Genomic DNA, 17,341 nt, shown 5'->3' on the forward strand with positions numbered 1-17,341 from the left:
CATAAACACTGTGATCCAAAAGCAGTGTATGCCATGAATAAATGAGCTCTGGGCCTGCTGGCTGGCAGGCCGGCCCCTGGACTGTGTGTTTATGCATGTGCTCAGAGTCCTCCTCCGGACACACGCTCAGCTGTTGGAACAGAAAACTCCAGACTGTTCCCCCACCAGCACTTGTTCACAACACTCACATCTACTGTCCGTCACAGTGGAGGACAGACAGACTTCCAGCTCACGTCACTAACTCTTCTATTGTGTGTACTACTACTACTACGACTACTACTACTACTAATAATAATAATAATAGTGTACTCATTCAGCAGATACTTTAATCCTGAGTGAGTTGGGGTGGGCATGATTCTCCTCACAGCCAGGGTAGGGGGCTGGCTCTGTCAGACTGCACGGGGCTAGGCCTCTGTCCTGAGTTGTTCCTCCTCAGATTCCCAGTATGGTACTAATCCATCCCAGCACAGCACAGGTACATGTACAGAATGCATAAGATGTGTCTCCACAGGGCCCCCTGCTGTCAGATGCTGCATTTTTAATGGTTGACCCTCTACCTCATACCCTCACTGTGGGATACTGTGCATACAGTAGCCACCCTAGAAACACTATCTACACAAACTTTTTCACAGTTTTGCAATCTCTTTCTTTTCCCCTCTTTCTCATTCTCTCTCTCTCCCCCCTCTCTCTCTCTCTCTCTCTCTCTCTCTCTCTCTCTCTCTCTCTCTCTCTCTCTCTCTCTCTCTCTCTCTCTCTCTCTCTCTCTCTCTCTCTCTCTCTCTCTCTCTCTCTGTGTAGCTGGAGCCGGGTGTCCCTCTGCCCAGTCCCATGGATCTTCTGGGGAAGATCCTGGTGAAGAACAAGAAGAAGCACCACACCGCTGAGGGGGGCAGCAAGAAGAGGCTGTCTGAGCAGGTGTCCAACACCTACAGCGACTCCTCCAGCGTGTGTGAGCCCTCCTCCCCCAGCGCAGGTACACACACACACTTGCAAGAAAACACACACATGCGTACCTACACACACGTACCCTGTGTTCACTGTGACACACACCAACTCTGCAAAGGATCCTTCAAGCTCACGCTAAGGCCATGATGTCAGATCCACGATGAAGACTAGCCTATTTTTTTTCTCAATATTAGCCTCACGCAGTAAAGTCCATCATCACTGCAGGGAAAATGGCCGTCTGTTCTGAGGATTGAACTGCTGTGACAGTTAGAGGGAATATGCCTGAAGTCCTGTATTCATCATTTTCATGAGTCTCTCCATCAGTCTGACAAATTACTGAATCTTTCATCCAGCTACTCCTACTCAGACTCCTAGTGTCATAATGTCAGTCACTGGGGTGCCCTAAACACTGCTTTGTGTGTGTGTGTGGGTGTGTGTGTGTGTGTGAATACAATTTGTTATGGCCTCCAACTTGCCACAGGGCTTCAAACCCCAGGGCTGTATGGTTGTGTGTGTGTGTGTGTGTTTGTGTGTGTGTACCGGGCAAGCAGATATAGATCAAAGTGGGTCTTCACACAGAATCATCCAATGTCCATCCTCAGTGGACCACAGGGGCTCTGAGAGCAAGCTTAGCTCACACTGCCCCCTGCTGGTACAGAGAGACTAACACATGAGTGGACTCAGCACCACCCAGAATACCTAGCACACCTCATTCTGTAGCTCACCTCAAAATAAAGACATTATAATAATTCCATATTAACATAAAACAGTTGTATCCTGTGCCAACATCATGGCACTGGCGATGGCAGAAACCGCACAAAGTCGATAAATACACATTAAGGGGATGGTTGATGAGCGGTCTCTGCCCCTAGGCTCCACCAATCATGAGATGGCAGAGTCTTACCAGCCTCCAGATGGTGCTGAGCTCAGCCTCAGACCACACGGCAGGAAGTCCATTGGTGAGTCAAGCAGTCACTTCCTGGTTGGCGGCCAAACTCAAAAGTAACGCACCTTCTCTGGGCGGGTGGGACGATGTTTTCTCACTAACCTCCAAACTAACCTCCTCCCCTGTCCACCCTTCCAGGAGAGGTGGAGGCCGAGAGTGAGGATGAGGATGACGATGATGATGACTGTAAAAAGGGCTCCATGGATGATGTGAGGGTTTTTCTCCTGCTGAATCTTATTTGACGTACGCCTCCACCGCCCCCTAGTGGTCGGCCCTGGTTGTCTCAGGAGACTGATCTGTGTTGGCGCTGTTTTTTTCAGGGGATGGTAGGCAGGGAGGCATTTGCCACTGAGGAGATGTCTAATCTGGTCAGCTACATCCAGCCTGTCAAGTTCAACTCCTTCGAAGCTTCCAAACGTAAGATTCCTTCACAGAGTCTTTGAACATTGCAAAACCCTAGGACGGAGTGCACAGGATCGGGTGACAGCTGTGAAGAGGTCATGGTTTCATCAGACACACCAAAGTCACGCAGTGAATCTAATCCACGTGTGAATGGTTGCTTGTCTTTGGCAGAGATGAATCGCAGCTATCAGATGTCCTCCTTCGTGGAGACCAAGGCTCTGGAGCAGCTCACCAAGTCACCAGTGGAGTTTGTCGAGTATCCTTGAGCTGCATTCACTGTCTGGAGGGTTAGGTTCGAGACAGAAGTCAATCCTAATCCCGTACTTCTCCCCACAGAGAGATATGTCATTCTCCTTCCCCTCTACCTTGTGTCCCTTAACTCAGCCTGACAGATACAACAAACAGCAGCTGAGCAGGATCTACCCCAAGGGCACCAGAGTGGACTCTTCCAACTACAACCCGCAGGTGTTCTGGAACGCCGGCTGCCAGCTCGTGGCTCTCAACTTCCAGACGATAGGTGAGGCAGCCACCTCGAGCTGTGTGAGGGTCCACACTAGTCTGACTTCCTCACTCCTCTCAGGAAGGACCTGGTAAAAGCATGGGCTTCTCTCTGGAGGAATGTGGTAAAAAAAAAGAAAAAATAAGTGGTTTCTCTCTGGAGAGATCTGGTGAAAGAGTGGTTTTTCTCGTCAGAAGCACTTTGTAAGAGCCCACGTTTCTCTCCTGAGGGACTTTGTAAAAGCCTGGCTTTCAGTGGTCAAGAGTCCGTCTGATTGATTATTGATGGGTGGGTGTGCTTCGCTCCACAGACCTGTCCATGCAGCTCAACCTGGGCATGTATGAGTACAACGGGAAGTGTGGCTACAGGCTGAAGCCCGAGTTCATGAGACGGCCAGACAAGCACTTCGACCCCTTCACCGAGAGTACCGTGGACGGGATCGTAGCTAACACACTGTCCGTCAAGGTGAGTGTGTGTGTGTGTCATTCTACCTGACTACACATGTAAACACACACCTACTAGGTGTGGTGACTGATTTTGATGTCTGTTTCATACTGACTGCCTACCTGCCTGTCTTTTAGATCATATCAGGCCAGTTCCTGACTGACAAGAAGGTTGGCACGTACGTAGAGATTGACATGTTCGGCCTGCCAGTGGACACCCGGAGGAAGGGCTTTAAGACCAAGACGTCTCAGGGCAACGCCATCAACCCTGTCTGGGAGGAAGAGGCTATCGTCTTCAAGAAGGTCAGACTTCCTGAGGCCTGACTGCACTCAATCTCTTATATATGTTCTTATATATTATTTATCATCATGTTTGACTTGAGAACCTACTATCACAGTGTAAGTGAAGAAATACAGTGCCATATACAGTGCTACCTGTGGTACTAATGTCTGTATGTATGTGTGTGTGTGTGTGTGTGTGTCAGGTGGTTCTACCCACTCTGGCGTCGTTGAGGATAGCTGTGTTTGAGGAAGGAGGGAAGTTCATTGGCCATCGTATCATTCCTGTTTCTGCCATACGTCCAGGTAAAGAGATGCCCCCTACTGGACACTGCCTGCATTGCCTCATTACACAGCACAGACCGTAAGCAACGCGTGTGTGTGTGTGTTGCAGGTTATCACTACCTCGGTCTGAGGAATGAGAAGAACCAGACGCTCACCCTGCCTGCTCTGTTTGTCTACCTGGAGGTGAAGGACTACGTCCCAGATACCTTTGCAGGTAACACAGACCACAACCAGGAAAGAGCCCCTCCTCATCTCTACCTGGGGTTGTTAGTCCGGTCCGCGCTCTGATCTAGGGTCCTCCCTGTTTGTGTCCTGGGATGTTCTTAGTACGTGTCTCTGCTCTGTGTCTTAGATGTGATCGAGGCTCTGTCCAATCCCATCCGCTATGTCAACCTGATGGAGCAGAGGGCCAATCAGCTCGCTGCTCTCACCCTCGAGGAGGGAGCAGAGGAGGAGGACTCTAAAGAGGTGTGTGTGTGCGAGTGTGTGTGAGTGTGTGTGTGTGTGTGCTTTTGTCTGTTTTGGTCTGTTTACCGTTGAATGCATGCTTGATTTTGTGTGTTTGTGTCGATATGTGTGTGTGCGTGCGTTTGTATTGATGTGTGTGTCTGTGCGCAGTGAGCATGACTGAACGATCAGTAAGAGATCAATCATAGAGTCCCCAGGCAGGGGGCTGCTCTACTTTGTGTGAGAAGCTGATTGGGTTAAACCAGGAAGCGGGGATGAGGGTGGAGGGAGGAGGGTGGAGGGAGGAGGGTGGAGGGAAGAGGGTGGAGGTAGTCAGCGGCAGCCAGGGTGGGAGATGGAGGTGAGATGGAGGCTGGGTAATGGAGGCTTGGATGGAGGCTGGGCTGTGATGGGTTGGCAGAGAAAGGTGGAGCTCTAGCAGGAGATTCAAGGGGAGGCTGTAGATAAGAGGGGTGACAGACTGATGTAGAGAGAGTGGTAAGGAGAGAGAGGGAGACAGAGAGAGGGAGGGAGAGAGGGAGAGGGAGGGAGGGAGGGAGTGAGTGAGAGAGAGAGAGGGGAGAAGGCGGATGGAGAGAGAGAGAGAGAGAGAGAGAGAGAGAGAGAGAGAGAGAGAGAGAGAGAGAGAGAGAGAGAGAGAGAGAGAGAGAGAGAGAGGGAGAGAGAGAGAGAGAGAGAGGGAGAGAGAGAGAGAGAGAGGGAGATGAGGTATGAAAAGAGTTTCACAGGGTGGGTACTCCTGCCCTCTTTCCCTTCTGATTTGCCAGCTGAACTCATCTCAGACAGGGCCAACCAATCCTGAGCTGCTTCATGAAAACTCCATGGCAACGGAAGCCTAGTGACGTTTTGGGCTTACCATGTAGTGGCTGGAAATGAGAGAGAAGAGTCCAAGAGATTGGTGGAGAGAAGGGAGTGGAACAGAGAGGAGTGCAGCTTGTTTACTAGGATTTCCTCCAGTCATCTGTAGGGAACGTACGTCTGAGTTAGAGGTGTTGAGGACAGATAGAGAGATAAAGTTAAGAGGAGGTTGTGAGTGTGATGGTGAGTCATGCAGAGAGTGGGCTACCAGAGTTATGTCTACAAAGTCTCCTACAGGTCACAGGTACGGCACTCAAACCTGCTCCATACTTTATCTTCAGGTGATGTTTTCCTGTGTGTTTATAACAACAGTTGGACTTGAATGAACTGGAACTTATTGGGTTTGAGGTGTTTGCTAAAGAGGCATTGGATTAATTAAGCTATTACATTAGGCTGAATCAGTTTGGATGTCTCTTGCGCTTTGTATGAGAAAATATGTGTGTTTGTATGAGAACAATTTCTTAAAATTAATCCCCACCACTCAACCCTGCTCTCAGATATGGTAATGTTGACTAATCCTAGGATGTTCTCGTCTGTGATTGGCAGGTTGATGCGGGGGGCGAAGCCCCCTCGGAGCCTAGTGTGGACCCCCCAAGACTCAGCCAGACCCCCAACGGCCAGAGCCACACCCCCATCATCACCCCCAAACCCCCCTCTCTGGTCAGCCACCAGGCTCAGCCCACAGGTACACACCTGCAACCTGGCAACCCACAACCTGGCAACCCACAACCTGGCAACCCAAACCCTTCACTGATCGACGTGATGTGCAGGCTCCAATCTGGCAACCAACTCTTTTCTGGATGTGCTCAGTCGATGCCCTCTCATAAACAGGGGCTTCAATGTAGCAACTAACAATGACACATTGCTCACAGTGCACTGCTGCTAAAACCCGGGTTGTTTAGATTTGGTGTTATTTATAGCATGTGCTATTAAGATAATGCATTATTAATAACACTGCATGTGTCATTTTAAAATGTTATTTACAATACGGGACATTTACAAAACGTGTCGTTGACTCCTGCGAACAGGGCCGGTGAAGTCAGCCGCCAAGACGGAGGACATCATCCAGAGCGTCCTCACAGGTACGTCTGGCTGCTGTCGCCCACCGGAGAGTGTGACGGCTGTTCCTCCTCCGTCCCCTCTGGGGGTCTGGAAGAGAGCCTGAGCGTGACGCCTGTTCCTCCTCCGTCCCCTCAGACGTGGATGCCCAGACGGCGGAGGAGCTGAAGCAGCAGAAGGCCTTCGTCAGGGAGCAGAGGAAGCAGTACAAGGAGATGAAAGAGCTGGTGCGGAAGCACCACCGCAAGACAAGCGAGCTCATCAAGGAGCATACGGCTCGCATGGCCGAGCTGCAGAACCAGCACCAGCGCAAGCGCTCAGCCATGCAGAAGAGCCTCAAACGAGACGGTAAGAAAAGGTAGGTAGCCCTGCTCCTCCTCCTCCTTCTCCCACTTCACCTGCTTCTTCTCTTCCTTCTTCTCAATCTCTCATTCTCTCTCTCTCTCTCTTTCTTTCTCTCTCACTTTCTCTCTCTTTCTCTCTATTTATTTCTTTCTCTCTCTCTTTCTCTCTCACTTTCTCTTTCTCTCTCTGTCTCTTTCGTTCTCTCTCTCTTTCTTTCTCTCTCACTTTCTCTCTCTCTCTCTCTCTCTCTCTCTCTCTCTCTCTCTCTCTCTCTCTCTCTCTCTCTCTCTCTCTCTTTCTTTCTCTCTCTCTTTCTTTCTCTCTCACTTTCTCTCTCACTTTCTCTCTCACTTTCTCTTTCTCTCTCTGTTGTTATTTCTCTTCTTCCTTCTCTAATCCACTTGCAACGCTCACACTGCATGTTATTCCTGTTGGAGAGCCTGTCTGGGCTGGCCTGTGTGTTGAATCACAATGAGTGGATTAGATCACATTAGCTCTGCACCTTAGAGCCAGCAGAGTCAGCGCTCTGAGAGGGACACACACAGCTTCCAACTGAAACTATCCCGCACTTGATAAACACAGACACACACACACACACACACACACACAGAAGCACAGAGAAAGGGACACCCATGCTGATTGTAAGTTGACCTCAGTGTGTGACTATGTGTTTGTGTGTGTGTGCCTCTGTGTGTATGTGTGTGTCTGTGTGTGTCTGTGTGTGTGTCTGTGTGTGTGCCTCTGTGTCTGTGTGTGTGTGTCTGTGTGTGTGCCTCTGTGTCTGCGTGTGTGTGTGTCTGTGTGTGTGTCTGTGTGTGTGCCTCTGTGTCTGTCTGTGTGTGTGTGTGTGTGTGTGTGTGTGTGTGTGTGTGTGTGTGAGTGCAGCAGGTCGGAGCACTCCCTCTCTGCTCTGGATCAGGATCTGCAGGATCTGGAGCAGGAGAGCGTCCAGAGGCTCTCAGAGCTGAAGGATCAGCAGCAACAGCAGCTGCTCACCCTCAGACAGGAGCAGTACTACAGCGAGAAGTACCAGAAACGAGAGCACATCAAGCAGGTGCACACACACACACACACACGCTGCCTGCTCTCTGAGTGTCCTGTAGTCCTCTGGTGCAGAGAGTCTCATCAGCACCGATTAGAGATGATCTGCTGACCCCAGACCTGCTTACGTTGTCCCCAGTGTTTGTGTTGTGCTGTGAGAGGTGGAAAGGCCTCATGGTGACTGATCTGTGAACAGCTGACTTCTGGACTTTTGATGGCGTGGTACTCGGCTGTCTCTCTTTCCCTCCTTCACTCCCTTTCTATATCTCTCTCTATCTCTCCCTCTGTTTCTCATGGGCTCTCTCTCTCTCTTCTCTCTCCCTCTGTTTCTCATGCTCTCTCTCTCTCTCTCTCTCTCTCTCTCTCTCTCTCTCTCTCTCTCTCTCTCTCTCTCTCTCTCTCTCTCTCTCTCTCTCTCTCTCTCTCTCTCTCTCTCTCTGTTCTCTCTCTCTCTCTCTCTCTGTTCTATCTCCCTCTGTTTCTCATGCTCTCTCTCTCTCTCTCTCTCTCTCTCTCTCTCTCTCTCTCTCTCTCTCTCTCTCTCTCTCTTCTCTCTCTCTCTTCTCTCTCCTTCTGTTTCTCATGCTCTCTCTCTCTCTTCTCTCTCTCTCTTCTCTCTCCTTCTGTTTCTCATGGTCTCTCTGGCTCTTCTCTCTCCCTCCCTCTCTGGCTCTCTCTGCAGCTGGTGGAGAAGTTGACCACCATAGCAGAGGAGTGTCAGAGTGCCCAGCTGAAGAAGCTCAAAGATATCTGTGACAAGTAAGATCACCTGCTGCATATACCCACACACACACGTGCACACACACGTGCACACACACGTGCATACACACGTGCATTCACACATGCATACACACATGCATACACACATGCATACACACATGCACAAACACTCTCTCTCTCTCCTTCTAAAGAGAGAAGAAAGACATAAAGAAGAAGATGGACAAGAAGAGACAGGAGAAGATAAATGAAGCGAAATCTAAGGATAAGAACGTGACTGAGGAGTGAGTGTTCGGGGATCATGATAATGTAGCTTTACCTGCAGCTGCATCTAGATGCCAGTAGCAGGTAAAGCTACATTGTGGGGGAGCTGTCTGAAACTGAGTTCTTCTTCTCTCCTCAGGGAGAAGCTGGAGATCAACAGGTCGTTTGTCAATGAGGTGGTGCAGTACATCAAACGGGTACGGACGCGGGTGGAGCCACCATCACTGTTATTTCTGTTGTTTTTTGTATTTATTGAAAATCTAAATCGATTGTATGTAAATGCACAGTGATTGAGGCAATGCTTGCTGTAAAGTTTGGTTTGACCCTGACCTGACCCCAACCCCGACGCCATCACTTACCCTGACCCCATCACTGCCCCTGACCCCATCACTGCCCCTGACCCCCCTATCTGTGTGTTCAGCTGGAGGAGGCTCAGACTAAGAGGCAGGAGAGACTTCTGGAGAAGCACAAGGACGTCCGACAGCAGATCCTGGATGAGAAGCCCAAGGTAAGAACCCCTGGCTCTGCCTGGAGGGTGGGTGAGGCTGGAGGGTGGGTGAGGCTGGAGGGGTGAGTGAGGCTGGAGTGTGGGTGAGGCTGGAGGATGGGTGAGGCTGGAGGGTGGTGAGGCTGGAGGATGGGTGAGGCTGGAGGGTGAGTGAGGCTGGAGGGTGGGTGAGGCTGGAGGGTGAGTGAGGCTGGAGGGTGAGTGAGGCTGGAGGATGGGTGAGGCTGGAGGATGGGTGAGGCTGGAGGGGTGGTGAGGCTGGAGGGTGGGTGAGGCTGGAGGCTGGGTGAGGCTGGAGGGTGAGTGAGGCTGGAGGGTGGATGAGGCTGGAGGGTGAGTGAGGCTGGAGGGTGAGTGAGGCTGGAGGAGTGTATGGCTGTAGCCTGGATCACGGCTGCTATGCCTGCTGCTCTCACACATGTGCCGTGGGTTGTAGCTTAAAGTCCTAGATACATTATATAGGAGGTTGGGATGTGGCTAACAGTGCTAAATACACATTAGGCTAGGTTATGGCTAACAGTGCTAAATACACATTAGGCTAGGTTATGGCTAACAGTGCTAAATACAAATTAGGCTAGGTTATGGCTAACAGTGCTAAATACACATTAGGCTAGGTTATGGCTAACAGTGCTAAATACAAATTAGGCTAGGTTATGGCTAACAGTGCTAAATACACATTAGGCTAGGTTATGGCTAACAGTGCTAAATACACATTAGGCTAGGTTATGGCTAACAATGCTAGATAAACAGAAGGCTAGGTTATGGCTAAATGTTTGCGTGTGTACCGTGAGAGCATGTGCCGTCATTGCCATGACAGCCGTTGTCACTGTGATTGTAGGAAGACGGCTGTCCTGAGGAACAGGGTAAGACATCTTCTCCCTCTGTGTGTTTCTAACACAGCCTTGATCTGGCAGCTACCCCAGCTTCCTGGTCCAGCCTCACTGGACCATAACACCAGGATATGAATTCTGACCTCTGCATCTAGGCCTTCTCTGGCACCCATGTCTCTGTAGAGAGCTCCAGTAGGAGCTCTGGCCATGTGCTGTAGGCCTGCCTCCGACAAGCTTTCAATGTACCCTCTAATACACTTACTGGACTCTGCGTGACGTCACTCTTCAACCTAGCTTCTGTCTGCTTGTGTTATTTCTGAGCTATATGAGCCAAATGTTACGTACAAGCGTGAAGTGGAGTTTTTTTTTTTTTGCGGTTTACCTCAGTGAACTCCTTCTCTGTAGTATATGAGCCGTGACGTTACGCTAACCTGCATGCAGACAGACATGTTGAAAACAGCACTTAACACGGCCCTACCGGTAGCTTCTGGAACAGCATGGAAGCTTCATCTTATTCTTCTCTCCTGTCTTCTCCTCTTTTCTCCTCCTCTCCTGCCCTGCCTGCTTCCTGACCAAGCTGACACACGTGTGATACAGTACATAGGGAGTCAGGTGGCTGAGCGGTTAGGGAATTGGGCTAGTAATCAGAAGGTTGCTGGTTCGATTCCCGGCCATGCCAAATGATTTTGTGTCCTTGGGCAAGGCACTTCACCCTACTTGCCTCGGGGAATGTCCCTGTACTTACTGTCTCTCTGGATAAGAGCGTCTGCTAAATGACTAAATGTAAATGTACATTGTACTAAATGCAGCTTTTGGAATGCACTGTAAGCATCGTTCGCCTTGTAAATAACGCCCCCCTGCTCCAGAATCAGACCGCCGCTCATCCCTTCACCACTAGAGGGCTCTCTAGCTCACAACATCCCACGCTACAACAGCCAAACAAACTCGTATCCTGGAGGTTTGTACCGAATACGCCGTTCAAAAACAAGCTGCGAGTGTGCTCTCTGGAGCGGAACGCTCCCGATTCCTTGGCAGTCATCTGAGGTGTGTGGGTGCGTGCGTGTAGCATACATTCTACATATGTCACCTCTATCCTCATCACACCATCCCGCAGTCGCTGTCTGCCATGACACCCCCACACAGGGCCCACGTAGCCATGACACCCCGACACAGAGAGCCCACGTAACCACGGCAGCGCAGGGACCACGTGACTGGGACTGTGTTGGTGGCGTCTACGTCGTCGCACATTTCACTGCACCTTGGAGGGAGAACAGGACGGAGGAGGAGAGGAGGAATACAGGAATCTGGTGTACTGTAGAGTGTATTACACACAGACACACACATATACATTGATACATAGGCTACTATACACTGTATAGCCCCCTAAGCTCGCACACACACATTCACACACATACAAACATTCACACACACTTACAGTACTGTACACACACACACACGCTTCGTCCTGACCCAGTTTCTCCTATGGGCTCCGAGCAGGCGCTAATGGACAGCTATAACCATCCCTGGTCTGTGGAGACCCTGAGCTCTCTGTGCAGCCTGCCTGGGTTACTTGTATTGCGTGTGTGCGTGTGTGTGTGCGCGCGTTCCTCCAGTCCAGGCCAGCTATCCCCAAAGTCCAGAGGAGACCGACACGGCAGAAAGCAGAGAGCCTCATGTCCAGTTTTAACTCTCTAACCCATTTCCTCTGGCTCCGATGGCCATCTCCCACGCCCACCAATGAGTCTGGACGTTTAGTAACCTGAGGAGACTGGACAGGCTGGTGGAGTAGTAATGATACTAATGAAACAGGAGATTGCACACCGTGATGTGGTCAGGGGAGAGGTACTGTATCATTTGATTATGGAAGAGACATGGGGACCTCCATTAGCTGGCTCTGCATGCAGAGCTACACTGGGATGGAGGACGGGCGTTGGGTGGAATGGAGAAAAACAAGATGAGAGAGGAGGAGAAGGCCGTGTGGCCGGATGGAACGAGAACGAAGGAGACACAGAGACAGGAAGACTGAGTGGAAGAAAGAGAGAGGGTCGGAGAAAGAGAGAGAGAAGCAGAGAGGAAAAGAGAGAGGAGGAGGAGAGGAGAGGAAGAGAGAAGCAGAAAGGAAAAGAGAAAGGAGAAGAGGAAGAGAAAAAGACGGGTGGAGAGAAAGAGAGGAATGGAAGAGAGGAAGAGAGGAAGAGTGGAAGAGAGGCGGAGGGGAAGAGAGGAAGAGAGGAGAGGAAGAGAGGCGGAGGGGAAGAGAGGATGAGAGAGAGGTGTAGAGGAAGAGAGAGGAGAGGAGAGGAGGACAGGAAGAGAGAGGAGGAGAGGAGAGGAGGAGAGAGGAGGAGAGGAGAGGAAGAGAGGTGTAGAGGAAGAGAGGAGAGGAGAGGAGGAGAGGAAGAGAGAGGAGGAGAGGAAGAGAGGTGTAGAGGAAGTGAGAGGAGGAGAGGACAGGAGAGGAGGAGAGGAAGAGAGGTGTAGAGGAAGAGAGAGAGAAAGACAGGTGGAGAGAGACAAAGGCGGAGAGGACGAGAGATCCTGTCTGTCTGACATTCCTTTCGGTGTGTGTCCTCAGGTGTCAGCGTCCTGCTAACGGTCCAATCAAAACGGCCCGCAGGAGTTCTCTCTCCCCAGCATGGCCACAACAGCATGGCCACGGCCTTAATGAGCATCAGCACTCCCCGTCTCTCAGCTAGCCTTCTCCTCCACCAGCCTGGCAGGGTCTCGTGCAGGAGACAGCAGGGAACTCCCGCTCTTTTAGGTTTCTGAACCTTCTGCGTCGCTTGTTCTTCGTTTGTTCGGCCATCTTTGTGGCTGTGTTGGCCTCTGAGCGAACATGACACGTCACAGCACTTCAGAATGTAGAACGCATGAGACACTTGGTCACGTCGTCCGCACCCGTAGTGTTTAATAACGCATTCGCGTACATCCGCTTGAGACAACGGACTGATTTCACGTCATCACACATGCACGCACACGTGAGCCATGTGATATTCAGACCAGGGCTGTTTCTGTTCTACAGAGAGGGGGAAAAAAAACCCTGGTGTCCCCCAGTGCGTGGGCCTTGACTCAGACACACACACACACACACACACTCGACAGGCAGGAGTTCTCTACCGTCGTCATGGAAACTTGTCCCGTCCCCCCGTCCCCTCCCCCCTCCCCATCTCCCCCATCATCCCTCACGACTCTCCAATCTGTTCATTTAGCGCTGAAGCCTGATGACGCAACCCAGGAATGGTTACTGGTGGTCGGGAGAGAGGGGAGACAGGCAGGGGGGAGGAAGGGAGGGATGGCGGGGGAGGGGGGGGGGCGTTCAGAGGGAGGCCTGGGGGGATAGAGAAGCTGAGAGGTAAACAGCTCCCAGACAGACAGACAGAAAAACGTCATGGCTGAATGGAGGAAGCAATGCCAAGGTGCTTTGCCTGTTTCTCTTCTTCCCTCCATATATATCTTTTCTTCTCTCTCTCTCTCTCTCTCTCTCTCTCTCTCTCTCTCTCTCTCTCTCTCTCTCTCTCTCTCTCTCTCTCTCTCTCTCTCTCTCTCTCTCTCTCTCTCTCTCTCTCTCTCTCTCTCCCCCTCTCTCTCTCTCTCCCCCTCTCTCTCTCTCCCCCCCATCTCTCTCTTTCTCTCTCTCTCTGGGTGGTGTCGTGGCGTCCATGGCTTCCCTCATCACAGTCTTTGATCTGATCTCTCTCCACTCTGCAGGGTCACATCAATAATGCACACTAAAAAATACGCACACACACACTTACCACAGGGAAAGCAATGTCACTCCCAGTGGAAACCAGAGGCAGTGAACCCAGGACCATGTGGGTGTCCCTCCTGGATGCACTCTTGCATTAGCGCCAAGGTCGCTGTTTAAGCTCAGCAAGTGTGTGCTTGTGTGTGTGTGTGTGTGTGTGTCTACTCATGTGGGTGTTCTAGGTTTGTGTTGGCAGCCTCCTACAGGTAGTTCTGTTGGAAACAGTCTGTTGTCCGTGGCTGTTTTACAGCTGGCTGTCTCTACTGTGAGACAGCCCCATACATCCTCAGGACCATGAGAGGGGGGAGAGGAGGAGGAGGGGACGAGGGGATTGAGAGAAAGAGACAACAAAGGAAGGGATGAGAGGTAGAGGGGGGGGGGACATAAGAACAAAGAGTGAGCGAGGTGGGGTGTACTTCAAAAGAACACTCAGTCCACTTAGGGATGTAGGCAGATGGAGGGAGAGAGGGTTGAAGATGAAGAGAGTGAAACCTGTCCCTTCTCAGGTGTCCCCTCTCTCCCTCCCTCTCTGTCTCTCTCTCCCTTTCTCCCTCTCTGTCTCTCTCCCTCTCTCTTTCCCTCTCTTTCTTTCTCCCTCCCTCTCTCCCTCTCTCCCTCCCTCTCTGTCTCTCTGTCTCTCTCCCCCTCTCTCTCTCACTCTCTCTCCCTCTCTATATTTCTGTGTGTGTCTTTGTCTGTGTGTGTCTCGCTGTTTCTCTCTCTGTGTCTCTCTCCATCCCTCCTCTTCTACTGTGGACAGCTGCATTTCATTTACATACTTATGGGTGTATAGTGGAATAAATGTCAGATTAGCAAAGTGTTGCTCTCTCTCTCTCTCTCTCTCTCACACATTCTTTCTCTCACACACTCTCATATATTGTCTCCCTCTCTCACACACAAACATTCATAAATGAACAGAACACAGACACTCAGACATGCGCACACACACACACACACACACAGCCCTGTGAGACAGTTGACACTGCAGGGGGATGACCCTTGTCTCACCTTTAATGTTATTGGTGCTGAGATGGAGACTAATTGGACTGTGTTTGGACACCTCAAGGACAGGACAGAACCGTATGGAGAGACACACACACAGTGCAGACTTCCAAGAATTATCCAGGAGTTTGTGAGGTCGGCTTGTTTGTTTGTTTTTAACCTTAAAAGTGTGAGTTTCCATGTTTGATCTGAAACCCAGCCGGGCTGCTCCTCCACAGGTGAGGAGATTCTTCCTGAGTGGTTGATGTTTGTTGTAGCTGTTGTCTCAAGCCGTTCTGTGAAGGCCCAGGCTTCAGAGTCAGAGTCTAGCGGGCTGCGGCGAGGCTACAGCCATGAATTAATTTGGATCTGAATTTAGTTCGGAGGCCCTCTGCTTCCCTCGGTGGCTCCCCAGAATGAGGACAGATGATGAAGAAGGTCACTGAGTGAAGTATTTTAGGAAAGGCAGAAAACTGTGTGTGGTTTTGTTGACAGATGACAGGTCTTTAGAGATGAGGGACACATGTAAAAGGCTAAAGTTGGACGGCTGCGCTCGGTGTGTGCCCCAATGGAAACTGGACCTCATGCATGGACACACACATACACACACAGACACACACATGGAGTGACTCACACAGAAGCTAACCGACACACTCAGTCACAGCGTGCCTCACTGCTTTCTTAACTTTCAAGTACAGTTAAAGTTGAGCAGTCAGAGCCTCCCCCTGGTTGACCATTGACACGTCCCTCTGCACATCTGACAGAACGAGAGAGACACAGTATAAGAGAGAGAGAGAGATGGAGGGGGGGGGTGAAGGGAATAAGTAACAGCAGTTAACCAGTCCCATCTCACATTCACGTAAGGTGGCCAGATAGGGTGGAAATGTTTAATGGGTGGCTGGCTGTTATGTACTGTGTCTTAGAGAGAAAGGTCCTCGAGGGAGATTTGGATAATTGATAGCTCTTGTGCTATCAACCCTCCTCTCCTCTCTCCCCCTGTAACCCTCCTCTCCTCCTCTCTCCCCCATAACCCTCCTCTCCTCCTCTCTCCCCCGTACCCCTCCTCTCCTCCTCTCTCCCCCATAACCCTCCTCTCCTCCTCTCTCCCCCGTAACCCTCCTCTCCTCCTCTCTCCCCCCGTAACCCTCCTCTCCATCCCTCCATCTCTGTGATTTTGAATGACCCCAGCTGTCACTCCGCCCCCTGGGTGATAACGAGGTGCTGCCTTCATCACACATCACCCTGTCTCTGACAGCCTCCCCTCGCCAACAGCAACAGGGCTGCTGATCACACCTACGCACACACACACACGTGTGGGCACTGACTTCCGGCTGCATCTCCATCCTCCCCTGCTCCACCCTCCCAACACACCCCCCCTTCCCCCTCCTTCCCCCTCCTTCCCCCTGGGTAACAACTCCTTACATGGGGGAGAGATTACAGATTTAATCATAGGGTGTTGTGCCTTGGCTGGCAGTAGGACTGGGTACAGACTGCACACACACACACACACACACACACCTCCACACACAGCAGACCTTCCTTCCTTTAAGTAGGTCATGCATTGAGCGGAGCGAGGGGCTGCAAAACATCTTTAGCCATCTTTCCACAACAACGTGCTTCCTGTCTGTGTCTGCCTGCCTGTCTGACTGCCTGTCTGCATACATACCTGCCTACCTACCTACCTGTTTGTCTGTGTCTGCCTGCCTGCCTGTCTGTCTGTCTGACTACCTGTCTGCCTACATACCTGCCTACCTACCTACCTGCTTGTCTGTGTCTGCCTGCCTGTCTGACTACCTGTCTGCCTACATACCTGCCTACCTACCTACCTGTTTGTCTGTGTCTGCCTGCCTGCCTGTCTGTCTGACTACCTGTCTGCCTACATACCTGCCTACCTACCTACCTGCTTGTCTGCCTGCCTGTCTTTCTGTCTGTTTGCCTACCTACCTATGTGCCAGCCATCTTGCCTGCCTGCGTGCCTCAAGGGAAGGTGACATTGGAGTGGGCGAGTGCAGGCTCTGCCAGACGACCAGACACTCAGCCAGGGAGCGTCAGGTGCCGTCCGTACCCTGAGAAACACAGGGAGCGTCAGGTGCCGTCCGTACCCTGAGAAACACAGGGAGCGGCAGGTGCCGTCCGTACCCTGAGAAACACAGGGAGCGTCAGGTGCCGTCCGTACCCTGAGAAACACAGGGAGCGTCAGGTGCCGTCCGTACCCTGAGAAACACAGGGAGCGTCAGGTGCCGTCCGTACCCTGAGAAACACAGGGAGCGACGTTCGGCATCACGTGGGGTCGTCTTCCTCATCTTCAGCAGCTGAGAGCCGCTCCAAAGGACATCTGCCGTCAAGTTTTCTTCCAGATAAAGCAGTAGCAGTTTGTCTAAGTCATATTTCATTCTTCGACAGCAGAAGCCGTTCATATTGCATTTTCCTGGGGATGTGTACGGTGTGGGGTCCACTCAATGTTTCTAAAGGCACCTGAGGGAGATGTTCTAGTGTTGGAGGACAGGGAGGGTTCAGGAGAATCCAGCTCTTGACCTTCATCCCAAGTCCTCTCTCCTGTCTCCTCCACTCTGTCGTTCTCTGGTGGATAAAGCTCTTCACACGATATCCCACTTGACTCTCTCTCATCCTATCCACAAGCGGGGCCTATAATTATCTCAACGCCAGCTAAACCTGTCTCTAACACGAGTGTTTCTGCGTACACCTGGGGCATGTAGGTCAGTGTT

At 51.3% G+C, this 17,341-nt stretch overlaps 2 protein-coding genes across 2 annotated transcripts in view; one reads left to right on the top strand and one right to left on the bottom strand.

The window, feature by feature from the left end:
- The window catches only part of fermt1 (FERM domain containing kindlin 1), a 214,090-nt gene that overhangs the window by 95,964 nt on the left and 100,785 nt on the right, over positions 1 to 17,341 (bottom strand). The gene's annotated exons all lie outside the window — the stretch shown is intronic.
- The window catches only part of plcb1l (phospholipase C beta 1-like), a 72,362-nt gene that overhangs the window by 52,550 nt on the left and 2,471 nt on the right, over positions 1 to 17,341 (top strand). The window contains exons 14-32 of the mRNA XM_062468063.1: positions 799 to 973; positions 1,818 to 1,904; positions 2,030 to 2,100; positions 2,212 to 2,308; positions 2,465 to 2,549; positions 2,686 to 2,810; positions 3,103 to 3,257; positions 3,374 to 3,538; positions 3,721 to 3,820; positions 3,909 to 4,013; positions 4,152 to 4,267; positions 5,672 to 5,810; positions 6,154 to 6,207; positions 6,323 to 6,542; positions 7,415 to 7,583; positions 8,253 to 8,329; positions 8,482 to 8,571; positions 8,691 to 8,748; positions 8,973 to 9,059. Of these exons, the coding sequence (XP_062324047.1) occupies positions 799 to 973; positions 1,818 to 1,904; positions 2,030 to 2,100; positions 2,212 to 2,308; positions 2,465 to 2,549; positions 2,686 to 2,810; positions 3,103 to 3,257; positions 3,374 to 3,538; positions 3,721 to 3,820; positions 3,909 to 4,013; positions 4,152 to 4,267; positions 5,672 to 5,810; positions 6,154 to 6,207; positions 6,323 to 6,542; positions 7,415 to 7,583; positions 8,253 to 8,329; positions 8,482 to 8,571; positions 8,691 to 8,748; positions 8,973 to 9,059 (2,175 nt within the window). The remainder of the gene's footprint in view (positions 1 to 798; positions 974 to 1,817; positions 1,905 to 2,029; positions 2,101 to 2,211; positions 2,309 to 2,464; positions 2,550 to 2,685; positions 2,811 to 3,102; positions 3,258 to 3,373; positions 3,539 to 3,720; positions 3,821 to 3,908; positions 4,014 to 4,151; positions 4,268 to 5,671; positions 5,811 to 6,153; positions 6,208 to 6,322; positions 6,543 to 7,414; positions 7,584 to 8,252; positions 8,330 to 8,481; positions 8,572 to 8,690; positions 8,749 to 8,972; positions 9,060 to 17,341) is intronic.

The sequence above is a fragment of the Osmerus eperlanus genome, chromosome 8 (assembly GCF_963692335.1).
Source record: "Osmerus eperlanus chromosome 8, fOsmEpe2.1, whole genome shotgun sequence".
Taxonomy (NCBI): Eukaryota; Metazoa; Chordata; class Actinopteri; order Osmeriformes; family Osmeridae; genus Osmerus; species Osmerus eperlanus.